Consider the following 15,623-nt stretch of genomic DNA (forward strand, 5'->3'; position numbering starts at 1 on the left):
AAAGTTCCCTGGGGGAACTTTCCAGAGGGATGAGAGTTGGGTTTCAGGCTCAAGTGTTTGGTTTCTGGCTTTGTCACAGCATTTCACATCAGTTGGGGTTGGGCTCCCTGGCCAGGTAACCATTCTGTCTCATGTGACAAGTGAGATGAGGACCCATACCCCAACTCCCACAGAGCAGCCGTGAGGATGAAATGAGCAAGCACAAGACAGTGAAAAGTTATTATTCTTATTTCCTGTGGCTGTCATCACCATCCGCAACCACAGGTCAGGCTCTGTCCTAAGTGCTTTCTCATATGCATGACTTGTTTTTTTCTAAAGATGTTATTTTCAAGTAATCTCTGCACGTAACATAAGGCTCAAATTTATAACCCTGAGATCAAGAGTCACATGTACTAAGGACTGAGCCAGCCAGGCACTCCTATGCAAGGCATATTTAATTCAGGAAACACTTGAGCAAAGGGGACTCTAACTGTCAATGAGCTCTTTCCTCAGTGAGCACAACCTGGAAATCCCTCCCTCCCTTCACAGCCCTCAAGATAAATAGTGATGTAATAATTATATGTGCATTCTTACTCTTCAGCTGACTCACGAGGCTGAAATGGATCCTTCTAGAACAAATAAAAGTGACTCAGCCATAACTAAAGAACCCTGGTGCCAGCTGGCATATCAGTGACAAACATAGCTTTCTGGGCCCTCTTTTTTCCTTCCCCTTTTAATCTCTGGGCTGGACCCTCCTGGATATCCAAAGTCCAACACCGATACACACACACACACACACACACACACACACACAGAGCACTCAAAACTCCCAACTCAAGCTAGATAAAAATTAAGTAACTCTGAGGGAATAACCTCCTAATGGACCTTCCTAATTGCTCTATCTCTGGTTCTCCATTGGACCTGTACTCTACCAGCTGCTAAAATGATTTACCCTTCCTCATTCATTCATTTATTCATTCAGTCATTGTATTAGGCACTGAGGATGCCATCCATTAACAAAACTGACATGATCCCAACATTAAACTAGTTAAATAAGAGATTTCTAATTATCAACTGGGAGAAGTTCTCTGGTGAAAACTAACATGCACACAGGGAGGGATACCCGACAGACTGACTTATACGGCTTAGCCACGGAAGGCTTCTGTGGGCAGATACCATTTCAGCAGAGACTCAAATGATGGGAAGAATTAGCCATGGGAAGATACAAGGGAGTCAGGGAGGAATGAGCCTTCTTTTTTTTTTTTTTTTTTTAAGATTTTATTTATTTATTTGACAGACAGAGATCACAAGTAGGCAGAGAGGCAGGCAGAGAGAGAGGGGGAAGCAGGCTCCCTGCCGAGCAGAGAGCCCGATGCGGGGCTCGATCCCAGGACCCCGGGATCATGACCCGAGCCGAAGGCAGAGGCTTTAACCCACTGAGCCACCCAGGCGCCCCGAGGAATGAGCCTTCTAAGGAGAACATATGCAAAGGTCCTGAGGCAGAAAACAGCTTGGTGTATCTCCTCAGATGAAGAATAACTCTAGTGGCTGAGCTGAATGAATGAAAGGGAAAGTGGCACAGATGAGATGAAAGTGCTGGGCAAGGGCTAGACTATGTGAGACCCCGCAGGCCATGATTAGGTAGAACCTCATCATCAACTCCCATGAACTGAAGTAACCTATAGGCAAGACATTGCTTACCGAACAGTCTTTTTCTCCCTCTCATACCCAGCCTCCCTTGCAAGTAAGCTGGGGCCACATTTCTGGTTCTGGCCAATGGGTTGTTTTTTTTTTTTTAAAGATTTTATTTATTTATTTATTTTTAAAGATTTTATTTCTCAATAAAGCTCAATGCGGGGCTCGATCCCAGGACCCTGGGATCATGACCTGAGCTGAAGGCAGAGGCTTTAACCCACTGAGCCACCCAAGTGCCCCCTGGCCAATGGGTTTTAAGCGGAAATGCTACCATCACTTTCTGGAGGAAACAATGAAGAGCCAGTGAATCTCCTTTCAGGCCTCTCTTCCCCAGTCACACTGACCCTGGAAGCCGTGTGTTCAAGAAACAAAGCCAGCTCCAAGAATGCAGGAGGCAGCACTGGACTTTCAGAAATTAGTCTGTGTTGTGTTGAATAACGGAGATTTCAGGCTTTATCTGTGACTGCAACATAACCTAGCCTATCCTGGTTAATGGATGATCTCAATGTGTGTTCAAAACTTGCAACCCACAGGAGCCTAATTACACTAGCTTAGCACCGAGCAGGGGTTCAGCCAAAGGGCAGCTCCTTTCATTCCAGCTCTCACCTTCCCTCTCTAAAAAATTGGGGACTGATTTAGATGCATTGCACATATGCTCTGTTCATTCTCACACAACCTCCCAAAATCCCCACAGTGATTAAAGCCTCGCTGTGTTCCAGTGGAGTAACTAATGTGTGGAAGGCAAGTCAGGTGACCTGTCCTGAGCCACTCAGCACTAACTTTTTTTTAAAGATTTTATTTATTTATTTGACAGAGAGAGCACAAGTAGGCAGAGTGGCAGGCAAAGGGAGAGGGAGAAGCTCAGCTCCCCACTGAGCAGAGCCCAACATGGGGCTTGATCCCAGAATCCTGGGATCATGACCTGAGCCAAAGGCAGCCACTTAACTGACTGAGCCACCTGGGTGCCCCATCAGCACTAACTTTTTTTTTTTTTCCCAGCACTGACTTTTTAAAACCCTCACAACCTCTTTTGCAGCTTCCCAGTTTATGAGAATAGACAGGGCAATATGTGTACCTATTTTACAGAGGGGAAAAGTGAGACCTGATGCCATCCAGTGACCTACCCCAGTAGGGTTTCAGGTCAAGTAGACCTATGTCCCCACCCCAGCCCATTACTTACTAACAAGGAGGCTTTCAGCATGTTAGTTAATCTCTGAGCCTCAGTTTCCACATCTATAAAAGGGGAATAATAAGATTTATGAGGTAAGATGTCTACCTGGCACATATTTAGCACATATTAGGTGCTAAATACAAGTTATAACTAGAACCAAATAGACAGACTCCTGGGGGGTCTTGGCCAAACATACTGCCACCTCCGGGGCAATTCTCCAGTGGCCCTGAATTCTAGCCATGCATTGTCATTCCCTAGCTTGAAAAGGGACAGATATTGGGAAGCCTTCCAAGAGAGCAAAAGCACCAGCCCCATCTGGCCCTTGCAACAGCATGGGCTCTTTGGGAAAGAGAAAAATTATCTTGTTTCCCTTTAGGCGACAGCCAAAAATTCCCCATTCAGTGACAGCCCAGCTCCAGGAAGGAAATGACTCTGGCTGAGACACCAAACCAAACGTTAGAAAACATCAAGGTTGCACAACCAAATGAGACTGTGTAAAAACTGCAAAAGTCAAAAGAAAACTCCCAGGAAGATGGTAGCAGCAGGAGGAAAGATAAAACCCTGGTCACCTCCCAATCCCTTCAGATTCCAGAAGCTTCTTGTGCTCCTACTCAGAACCTCACAGGCCCCTATTTCACACAGTGGCCAGAACAATGGGCATACTCCAGGCACAAGCCCTCCAAGATCTTCCCTTTCCTCCCTGAGAAAGCAGCCCCTTGACTGCGGCCTGCGAGGCCTCTGGTGGCCTGACTCTGCACCCCGTCTTCTCCCCAGGCTCAGCCTGCCACACCGTCCTCCTGCTGACGCCCCCATGGCCTCCATCTGGGTCCTCAAACATCACCCCTTCCCACCTCTGGGCCTTTGCATGTGCTGTGCCCTCTGCCTAGAAATGATCAGTGGTCCCTCACTCACTAGTATCAGTTGTCCTTCCACCAGAGGCTCAGGTTTTTTTCCTCAGGAAAACTTCCCCCAATAAGATCAAATCCTGCCCTCTTCCAGCTCTCACCACAGCCCTCATCCAGCCCTGTGGGTGGTTACAGTCTCCATGTCACCCTCCTGTCAGGATGTGTCTCCCACACTAGACTGCAGGCTCCCTGAGGTCCAGGAGCGCGTCTGTATTTTCACTGCCGTGTCCCTAGTACCTAGCAAGTAGTTACTTGAAAAATATGTCTTTAGTTCATCATTGACTCTCTGGCCCAGCTCCCATGCATCAAACACGCTGTAGAGAGGAAGGAAGCAGAGTTTTATCTCATAGGTTAGGCACAGCTGGTTCCCAGTCTTCCACAGCTAAAGCCATCTGATCCTCACCATTAGCAGGCTCAGTTCCTAGGCCTGCCTTTGGTGTCATTTCACGAGCTCTACAGCTCAGCAGTGACGATAGCTGACCTGCCTCTGGGTGGGAGCCACAGTTCTGAGACTATGGCCTCTGTCTTGATTCCTGCTCCTGCACATACAAGATCCTAAAACTTAGGCTCTGGAGCCTGGCACATAGTCCCCTCCTAAGCCAGGTAGTCTGGAAAAGTCCCTTTCAGAAGTAGGACCTTCATGTTTTAAGGGTGATGGTTAGTCCTGGTCCCCTACGTTAGACTCATCTGATGCTGAATGCTGGCCTGACCCTAAAAATCTGTCCCTGATCCCCCAATCTCTCCATCACAAAGCTCTCTTGAAATGCCCAGCAATGTCACCATGATCACCATTTCACTAGAGCAGTGATTCCCACAGTGTGTTGGTTGGTTCTGTGGGACTATTTACAAGCATCAAATGAAAAGGGGTTCCACAATCAAATATAAATGGAAAACACTGGCCCAAATAGATCTCTTTGCTGCAGGACTTATCAGAGCCTTAATACAATGGTTTGCATTATGAATCTCCAAGGGTAGGGGGCACTGATAGAGCATACAGGATCTCCCAAGTTTAGTTATTCATGAACTCTTTGTTTGCAGGGCGCATATCTTGCTGGAGCACTCTTCTGAGGCACATGGTTTGGGAAATGCTCCTATAGACTATGATTCGCCCTGCAGATGCCTTAAACACACATTACTTTCCCCATCGCAAGACATTTGTCAACCAGGACACAGAGACAGCATTCCCCTTTCGTCCTGATCCAGAGATTAGGGTTTCATCCAAGACCCAGTTCTTCCCTGTGGGTTTAGCATAGCCTAGAGCTGTGACAACATTCACGGAGGACTACTTTACACCTGGTCTTCGCCCAAAGCTGGAGGATAAAAGTAGAGAGAATGGGGTAAGAAAGGGCCAGAGAAAGGACAATATCATCTTACAAAGGGGAGAATCAACAGGCATTGCCTAGAGCTTAATGGAAAAAGAATCAGAAATGTAAGGATGTTAGTTCAATATTGCAAAAGCAATCTACAGAGGAACTAAAAATTGTGATACAAATGTACTAGAAAGGGAAAGGAACTGTGTATAAGCCGAGTTCTCTTCTTCTAGGAAATTAGTGGATAATATTCAAATTAATAAATATGAAAAGGACAGTATAAGCACCTTATTTAGAGGTAGTACTAGTATGGCAGAAAATATCCATTGCCCCCATCTTCCCACATTCTAGAAGTTTTAGCTAGATATATGGCTGCCTAACTAAAGAACTATATTTTCCAGACCAGCAGGAAGCGGACTGTGAAAACCCAGACGCCCTCTGTAAGGACAGCCTCTCTTCAGTTCCCACTTCAGATGAGGCCACAGAGAATAATGAACAGGGAAGCTCCCCCTGCCTCATAGCCTGCCCCCACCCCTCACCCCACGTGTTAAAACACAGACCTAGGACCCCACCGTCCCTGGAGTTTCTGAATCAGCAGATGAGGCGAGACCCAAGAATTTGCATCTCTAATGAGTTCAGGATGATGCTGATGCTTAGAAGTCTGGGGACCACGCTTTGAGAATCCTTGATCTACTGAGAACAAGGGGGTGCAGATGGATGGAGCAAATAGCTTACTCCCCTGGCCAGGAGGGACCTTGACAACTGCTGCCCAGCCAGATCTGTCAACTGTCAACATGAGTGACTACAGCGTGTTTCTCATTTCAGATGGGAGAGTTCTGATTGCAGCTTCCTGTTCAGATACCAGCACGAGGATCTGGGTGTGCTGGGGGAAGGGTAACAGATAACTTCTCTTTGGTGGAGAGATACTGGACCATAGGGGGCTGATCCCGAAGACAACATGTTACCCCCCAGATCCTGGGCCTTTACCTAAAGGAAGAAACTGATTAGGACCTCTGGCCTGCCTCCCTTGGGGAAAGGGTGAGAATGTTTTAGGTGTGAGAAGACAGGTATATGTGGATATTTGGGTGGCCCAAAGAGAGAATTATAAGGAGACTATTGTCCCTCCAATATTTATTCCCTCCTCCTCTAGTATAATAGAAGCTTTTGTTGTGTACATAAAACCCCAGCTACAGATTACATTTCCCAGCCTCCCCTGCAACTAGATACTATCATGTGACTAGGTCCTGGCCAATGGCTTGGAAGGCAAGTTAGGCATGCAACTTGCCTTCCAAGCCTTCTGTGCCAGCTGGAGATGCACGTGAGGCTCAGAGTAGTCCTGTCAGGTGGGAGGGGCAGCCAGGGGTCCAAGACAGCTGAGCATTACAAAAAAACAAAACAAAACCAAAAAAACCTGATCCTAGATACCATGAACCTGCCCATTCAGCCTTGGGCAGTTTGGACTGTCAGGAGAGGGAAATAAAAGTCTGTCTTATCTAAAATGTCGCTGCCATCTTCCCTTAGTAACAGTAGTGAAACAAAAATGTTAATATAGACAAGTGCCAAGAAATGGCTCAAAGAATAAAAAGGGGTTGACCCTGGCACACAGATGTGCCGGAGGAATGGGTGTTTGGGTAGTAAGCCTTCTGTGCTAATTTATTCTAATTCCTGTAACATTTCATGCTAGGAGTGTGACAAACAGAGTAACAGTGGTCTTGGCAATGAGGGCCAAGAAAATAGGAACAGACAGCCACAGACCCGACTCTTTACACAACCACGCCAGCAGCCAGCCACAGGACTTGATTTCAAGAGACCATATGCAGTGTGGCCCCCAGAGGATCCCACACCCCACCTTTCAGCTCAGGCACTGTCTTCAGATGGCCTCTGCCAAATGCAAATATATTACCTGGAGATGCAAGTCTCCGAGGAAGCCAGTTTATACCTAGGACCTCTGGTGTGTGTGGTTTTCAAGTATGATTCTATCCAGTCTCTTCTTTTTTTTTTTTAATAATTTAAAGCCAATTAATTAACATCTATTGTATTATCAGCTTCAGAGGTAGAGTTCAGTGAGTCATCAATTGTATATAATACCCAGTGCTCATTCCATCCCGTGCCCTCCTTAATGCCCATCACCCTGGTATCCCTTCTGCCCACCCTCCTTCTCTATCAAATATATCCTTAAAGCTCTTTAAGAAGTGGTAGGCAGGAGTGCCTGGGTGGCTCAGTCAGTTGGGCATCTGCCTTCGGCTCACACCAGAATCCCAGGGTCCTGGGATCAAGCTCCAAGTCGGGCCCCCTGCTCAGCGGGAAGCTTGCTTCTCCCTCTCCCACTCCCCCAGCCTGTGTTCCCTCTCTCACTATCTCTCTGTCAAATAAATAGAATCTTTTTAAAAAAAGAAGAAGAAGAAGAGGAAGAAGAAGAAGCAGTAGGCAGAAGTCGGGTTCTCAAACTGCCGGAAGCAGCTGAGCAAGTTCACAAACGATCTTCTACAAGTTAATGAAAAATAAGGTTTAAGTAATGTTACAATGAAGGAAGGGGAAACGGCTTTGAGTGGTTGGACTACAGAGACTGAAAATGCTTCCACAAAGGGGCAGAGATTTATGGTATTTTTTTTTTTAAACTAAGGAAAACAACAAGCTACAGAAAGGGGAAGTGTCCTGCATGGGGACAGAAAGCAATAGTAAGAACACAACCAGGCTCTCAGAAGAACAGCCAGGGGATTTGTGGATGTGGGAATAAGCCTCAGTCTCTCTTCCTCAGGCAAATTTAATCAGTGGGGGGGGGGGGCGGGTAGAGAGGCTTGGGGAACAAAGGTAGACTCGCATAGGCCTGACAGGTTGGAGGCTGCTGGACCAGGACAGCAGAGATCTAAAAAGAGAGGCTGACAGAAAAACTATCACTGTTGTCTGGAAGCCCAAAGAGGTTTCTGTGAGAAAGGCTACGAACGAGGGTGCTGGATCCAGACACGCCTGGAAGCACCCTCCATCTCTACACGTGGCCAGACTTGCACCCTTGGGGGAGTCATGGAGCCATCCTCGGCCTCCATCTCCTCCTTAAAGCGCCCACCTCGAGGCGCTGCTGGGAGAAGACTGGCACATTGAAAGTGCTCAGTCACTGCGAGCTTAAAACCAAGCGTCACGCTACCATGAGTGTGTCTCTTTGAAGTTGGCACTATACTGTTTATTGACCTCAAATCGTTAAGAACATGTTCCGTATTAGTCAACTGCCAGGTTTTGACGTCAACGGCAAGTTGCTATGTCCAACCAGAGGCCTTTCCCAACCCCTGGTACTTGTCTGCTTTTGGGGCTTGGGACATCCCTTCAGCATCCCATCCCAGCCACCCAGGAAGAGACCAAACCAGGGTGTGCTATAGGCCCTGACCCACCTGCCCAGTCCCCCAAACAGATCAGGCTGGAAACCTGGGCCCCTGGATCCTACTGCACTTGTTCCCGTGGCATTACGCCTCCCGCCTCCCCCTCCAGCAGCCCCCTCCCTCCTTGCCTCTTTTCTGGACCATTAGGAGTCTATCATTAATTCTCAAAATGTGAAAAATATTTGGGGTTCGATGCTAATCGTCTCTCCCCATCTTCCAGTGCCAGGCTCTGGGGAGGCAGAGACACCAGGGGTCTGCACACGGCTAAACAGGGCGGCTGCCGGTCATACCAGCTGACAAGGTACAAGGGATGATGGGGGGCCACAGCACCATGAGTGTCCAGAGGGGGCTCTGACGTCACCCCGCCCGCCTCCAGTGGACAAGGAGCGGAGACGGAAGTCCAGGGAAAGGGAGGGACCTTCCAGGTAACAGCAGAGGGCTGAGCCGTGCCACCTCACCACGTTCCGGAAAAACCGCAGACACCCCCAGCTGCCCTGGGCACCCCCCGCTGACCAGGATGAGGACCTGGCCTCAGGGGGAGATGTGACAGAAGGGTTGCTGTCTGACAGGACTGAAGGGAACCCTCTCGGGACAGAAGGGCTGGTGGGGTAGAGAGGGGTTTCAGGAAGTTCCAGCGTGGTGGGGGCGCCGGGGGCTGAGCAGATCATCCCTCCCCTGTCTGAGAATACAGTGAGCTTAGGGAGGCAGCCAGGCAGGAACAGAGGCTGCAGAAGTTCAGGGGTGGTCTTTTCTGGAGATGTGCCCACTCTTGACTTAGAGATTACACTGCTGGGGTTGCAGGGGTCAGCCCAGTCTCACACCAGTGCGTCACTCCCCTCCATGTGAACAGGATCCTCCTTCCCTACAACCTGCCCCCAGACACGGATTCTTGCCACCAGAGGAACTGTCCTTCATCTAATGAGATGGGGGCGGGGGTGGGGAGGGAAGCCTGGCATCCCCGGATACCCTAAATCCCGGACAGTAGCTAAGTGGCTAAGGGCAAGAGGCAGTCCTGCTGCTGCATTGGCCTTCTATGCCCAATGTGATCTACCCTATGATGCCCCTGAAAGCCTGGTTTGGGTTTCATCTCTAGATCCCCCCACCTGCAGAGCCACCCCAATGGCCCCTGTTCTCCTGACATCTCTGAGAGGGGAGCCCTCTAAGCCCCCATCTCTCAGTTCCTTGCTTTAGATCCTACCACCCCTCCTCCTGGAAGCCCTCCATGATTCCAAAAGGCCTGAGGTACAATCAGGAAAGTGCTGAACCTGGGTCTATTGATTCAGCCACGTTATTTCCAGCCCAGGAATCCCAGACAAAACAACACCAGGGCCCACACTGGATCTTCTTCAGGTCTCCGAGGCTCAGAATGTACTGCTCTCTACCTCCCACACTAGCTCTATGCTGATTCCATCAAAGCCCCAAGCTTCCCTGGGCTCTCTTACGTCAACTCTTCACATGGCTGTCTTCTTTCCATTCCTCCAATTTCACCTCCTCAAACTGCCCTTCTGTAACTAACATGTTCTAGGAGGCTCTACTACATGGTTCCTCCAACCCATTATTTTTATTTATTTTCTGGTCTATTGACGATACCTTCATAAGACTATCTCCCCCATGAAGGCAAAGGACGTTTTGCTTTACCCATCACTGTATTCTAGAAACAAGGACAGCACCAGACACTGGGCAAGTGTTCAGAAAGTACCTAAGAAGAGACACACTTGCAGCCCCCCCCCCCACTGAAGGGGTCTCTTTGCGGGAAGGGAGGCCTAGGTGGGAGTAACCCTAAACCACCCTACCTTCTGCTGAGCACTGGCTGAACACCAAGCACTTGATGTAACTCTACTTCTGCAGCTTTACAGCCTCTCCTCATGGTAGGGAGCAATTACTACCTGCTAGATATGTTCCCACCATTGTCGTAAAAGTGGATAGGAACGTAACTTAGTAATACTGATACTGATATTAGTCAAAACTACAAATACACAAACTTTCAACCCAGCCATTCCAATGCTAAAAAAAAAAAAATTACCGTCCAGCTAGACTTACATCGTGCAGAGAAGGTGCATACGTCTAAGGGTACAACACTGTGTACACGAACAAACTAAGAAGCAAGCTAAACACCTACCAGCAGCGCTGAGGTAAATAAATCAGGGCATGTCTGTCAAAGGAACACAATGCGGTTGTTAAAGAATGCTCTAATGAGGCACCAGTTAAGTGTCCAACTCTTGGGTTTCAGCTCAGGTCATGATCTCAGGGTCCTGAGATGGAGCCCCACAACAAGCTACACACTGAGCATGTAGCCTGCTTATGATTCTCTCTCTCTCTCTGTCCCTCTGCCCTTCCCCCTCTCTAAACAATAAATAAATAATAAATCATTTTTATCATAGACTTTTTGGGATTTTTTATGTAGAGCTTTTTTTTCATCATTATTTCTTTATTTTTGGAAGAGAGAAGCAGAATTGAAAAGGTACGAGAGAACTCAGAGTCAAATCTGTTACCAACAGCTTGATCCATGGCCACGCAGCCCCTCTCCCACAGGGAACTACCGTTACAGATTTCTTAGTTAGATGGTAAATTCTTTCATTCAAATTTTTTTCTAAGATGAAGATAACTTTTGAGGAGCCAGAAGAGCTCAGGCTGAAACCGGCTCTTGGGCAGCTGCCCGGGGCCGCCGTGGTTACTCACAGTTCAGAACGATCTGGGCGGCGCGGTAGAGCTGCAGGCGGCACAGGAGGTCCACCAGCTGCTGGACAGTGGCCTGCCGCATGCCCCACCACCACAGCAGCTCCCTCGTGATGCTCACGCCCTGCACCCGCTCCATTGACTTGATCTTCCGCAGCTGCGTCAGGTCTGTGATCACGTAGGAGGCTGGAAGGCAATTCAGAGGCTCTGCTTAACATCAGAAAGGCAGTGTCTCCACCAGAGGGTCCCCAGGCTGGCTGGCTTCCTCGGCAGTACCTTCTCGATCACCCCCTCATCACACCTAAAATTCCACCTTTAACAGCCCAAGGTAGGGTGCTGATTTCACCTGATACCGTGGGACTGGCACATCAGCTACACTTACTTCACGGCCACACGAAACAGGAGAAAGCCCACTGGACCACAGGGTCAGGACCTAGCAGCTTTAGCTGCTTATTTGCTATGGGCAAGGCATTTCACCTGTGGGAGCCTCCAGTTTCCTTGACTAGGTGGGGGGAGAATGGAATTTCTCTTCCCTCCCCTCTGAGACTAGAAGCTCCATGTGGACAGGGAGTTTTATCTGTCTGTCCACTGGTAGGTCCCCAGAACAGAGATCAGCACCTGGAACAGAGTTGGGGCAAGGCCAGGCCCAGGGTGAAGTAAAGGAGGCACTCGGGAGGCAAAATTTAAGGAGATTCTCACTCTCAGGGCTGATCCTGCACTCTCAGAAGCTGGAGAGTAGGTGCCTCCTTAAATTCTGCCCTGGGCATCTCATTCTCCCCACCCCTAGATCCTAGCCCTTGCTGGGGGAAATGAATGAATGAATGAATGAATGAACGAATGAACGAACGTAGGAACCCACAGCCCAGCATCCTCACAGAACTGCTACAGGGATCAAGAGAGCCCATGAGTGGGAGGTTGGGGGAGCCAGGTGGTAGGTATTAGGGAGGGCACGTATTGCATGGAGCACTGGGTGTGGTACAAAAACAATGAATACTGTTATGCTGAAAAGAAATTTAAAAAAGAGAGAGAGAGAGAGAGAGAGAGAGAGAGCCCATGTATCTAAAAGCATTTTGCCAAATCTGAAACACTACGAGATTTGCAGGGGGCTCCCGCTGGCAATACTAAATACAATACATTCGTCCTTTGCATTTTTCATTATAAAATGAATGGTTGTTCACTAAAGAAAACTTGGAAAAATGAAGGGGAGAAAACCTCAGTAAAGCAAGTTACACAGCATCCCACCAGGGTACTTTCCCTTGCCCAAACTCTCCTCTCCCCTCCGCAGAGCTTCGGTTCTGGGTGCAGCTGTTGCCACCCGTGAGCTTCTGCAGCCTGCTCTCATTTATTAACATTACACCAGAAGCATTCCCGAGTTGTTACTGCTCTTCCTAAATGGCATTTTGAATGGTCACGTGTGTTCCACTGAATTTACTGAAGTGAAGGAGACTTTTTTTTTCCTTAACTAGGAATAAAAGAATCACACTTCAGATCCAGAATTTCAGAAATCATGAAACAGGAATCCATGTGAACATCAAGTCATTCATTCATTCAGCAGAATAGTTACTAGCACTTCTGTGCTGGAGCCTGTCACAAGCCCTAGAGGTACTGCGGCAGGTAAGCCAGAAACCCATGGAGATTTCTGTTTGAAAAATACAAATGTGGGGCGCCTGGGTGGCTCAGTGGGTTAAAGCCTCTGCCTTTGGCTCGGGTCATGATCCTAGGGTCCTGGGATCAAGTCCCGCATCGGGCTCTCTGCTCGGCAGGGAGTCTGCTCCCCCCGCCCCCGCCAATCTCTGCCTGCCTCCCTGTCTACTTGAAATCTCTGACTGTCAAATAAATAAATAAAATCTAAAAAAAAAAAAAGAAGAAGAAAAATACAAACGTAAGTTAACAGAGTGGGGAAGAGAAGGCAAGTGATCAAGCCTAGGACCATATCACAAAGGGCCTCAAAGGCCAGCTATAGCCTTTGGACTTGCTCCTAAGGGCCATAGATACTACGGAAGAGCTCAGAGCCAGGGAGTGACAGGATCCCATTGTCCAAGCCCCTCCCTCTGGAGAAATGGGGACGATTGGGACAGCCTCCTGAATAGAGAAAGCCTGTTAGGAATGGAAAGTTCTCAGTTGCAACTTTAGTCACTGGAAACCCCAGGCCAGATTCCTGGTCAGTGGGAAGTGATGTCAGCAGGGTCAGGGGCTGCTTCCAGCAGCTTAGAGAAAAGAGTGGAGGGAAGAGGAAGGAACACCTCCCCCGCACCCTCTCCTTACACCCCTTCTCTGCACGCCAGGCTGTTCACTGGCACACCTCCCACACTTCAGAGGCAGAGTGAGGTAATGGGAAAAACAGAAGCCCCGGTGTGATGTTCCACCCACAGCGCTGTGGGAACGGGCTCTCCTTACAGGCGACAGGACAGGAGAGAAGTAGGAACTATGCCCTGAGGTGCCTCGTGGTTCATGCACTCCCATGACAGTGATGGAGCTTAAGGCAGTAACCTACCAACATTTAACCAGACCCTTAAAACAGGGTCAAGACAAGACAGAGATCTGGAAGGAATGAGTCACTGCCACGGACACTGCGAAGTTCCTAGTTCTTTTCTCAACACACACAAGAAATACCTGATGATTACAGAAGATCTGTCTAACAGGACTAAAATCAAAGTCCCCATGATCATCCCACTTGGAGGAACCCAAGACAAGCACTGGTCATACTTTTTCTTCTATTCTTTCAGGCTTTTCTACAGTTGTAAAAATACATACTTATGGGATGCCTGGGTGGGTCAGTTGGTTAAGCGTCTGCCTTTGGCTCAGGTCACGATCCCAGGGTCCTGGAATCAAGTCCCACATTGAGCTCCTTTCTCAGTGGGGAGCCTGCTTCTCACTCTAACCTGCTTTGCCTGCTGCTCCCCATGCTTGTGCTCTCTCTCTCTGACAAATAAATAAAATCTTAAAAAAAAAATCCTTCTATCAGCAGGACAGCATAATGGTGGTTCGTGACCCAGATTTTAGACTCTGAGGCTGGGTTCAAATCCTATTCTGCTACTTACTTGCTGCGTACTTGGGGAGGGCCCTTCACCATTCCCTATGCCTCATTGTCCTTATCTGCCAATGAGGATAACAACTGAACCTCAGAAGTTGTTGTGAGGATCCGACTGGTTACATATACAAGTGTACTTGGAATAGTGCTTCGTACATAGAAAGTGTCACATAATCGTTAGCTATAATTATTAAGCCAGCTTCACTCTATGAAAACACTGTTTTTGTCCTTTGTGGTTGCCATGACGTGGGACCATCCCTCCAGGTCTGAGTCCCTGAATCCTGCATGAGCTCACCTGAGAGTAGAAAATCTTGCCCATGTTCAAAGCCTTCTGGAACAGACACAGCCTCCTGAAATGACCCACCCTACAGCCAAATGACCCTTGTCAGGACTAATGGGTCCCCTCCCTGGCTAAGAGAAAGAGAAAACACTAAGGAACTTCCACACATCATGTCCCCTAAGCCTCTCGGCAACTCACCCCTGTTTTATAGATGAGGACATGAAAGGCTCAGAGAGAGGCAGTCACTTGCCCAAAATCACACAGCCCGACAGGGACAAAGCAGGGCTGTGCACAAAGGCTAGCACAACAAAGGAACCCCTACCTCTTCGTCCCCTGGAATACACCTGGGTGGCAGAAGCTGTAGGGAGCCCATTTTCCCCCAGGGGCAAAACGGATGCAGCCGTGATCAGACGGAAATGAATGGGAAGCAGCCATAGTATCTGCCAACAGCTGTCAGATCCAAAGAGCACATGTATGTGTAGCCATGTGATTTTCTAAATCACTTGAAGAAGGATCTTCCCACCCCAAAAATAACTCACAGAAGCAGCGATTCTTTAGACGGACAATGGCAATCACCAGTTCTGATGAAGAGGAAGCCAGACAGTGCTGTGGCTTGGCAAGGAGCAGCTGAATGGGGTCATGGCTGACTCCCAGCCCAGCGAGCCCCAACCCAGCATGGAGAGCTGACTGACCATGGGCTCAAAGCCATCTCGATGGGGGAGAAGGGCACATGCCTCAAGCCCTTACCACTCCTATAGCCTTCAGCTTACCATTTATTCAAGCACTTACTGAGGGTCTGCACACTGGCCAGGTGCTGTGCTAGACTCTGGGAACACAGGCACAAACTAGATGGTGGTCCCTGCCCTCATGGTGCTTACATTCTCCAGGGAGAGAGACATAAATAAATAAGGAACAAGGTAATATCAAAATTTGTTAGGTGGAACAGCGGAAATAAAACAGTGGTAGTACAGACAGAAATGGGGGGATAGGGGAGGCCTCTAGAATAGGGGAAGTATGAACCGATACCTAAAGAACTATGGACCTCCAAAGATGTCAGTGTCCCCAAAACCCAAAAACCCATGACTATGGGAACTTACATGACAAAAAGGACCTTGGAGATGGGCTTACATGAAGGGTCCTGAGATATGATTATCCTGAATTACCTGAGTGGGCCTATGTAATTCCAAGGGTCCTTATAAGAGGGA

At 48.5% G+C, this 15,623-nt stretch overlaps 1 protein-coding gene across 1 annotated transcript in view; it reads right to left on the reverse strand.

Moving 5' to 3' along the window:
- The window catches only part of IRAK2 (interleukin 1 receptor associated kinase 2), a 58,894-nt gene that overhangs the window by 39,290 nt on the left and 3,981 nt on the right, over positions 1 to 15,623 (reverse strand). The window contains exon 2 of the mRNA XM_080818787.1: positions 11,111 to 11,293. Coding sequence (XP_080674913.1) covers positions 11,111 to 11,293 — 183 coding nt within the window. The remainder of the gene's footprint in view (positions 1 to 11,110; positions 11,294 to 15,623) is intronic.

Source organism: Martes martes (assembly GCF_963455335.1).
Source record: "Martes martes genome assembly, chromosome: 1".
Classification (NCBI taxonomy): Eukaryota; Metazoa; Chordata; class Mammalia; order Carnivora; family Mustelidae; genus Martes; species Martes martes.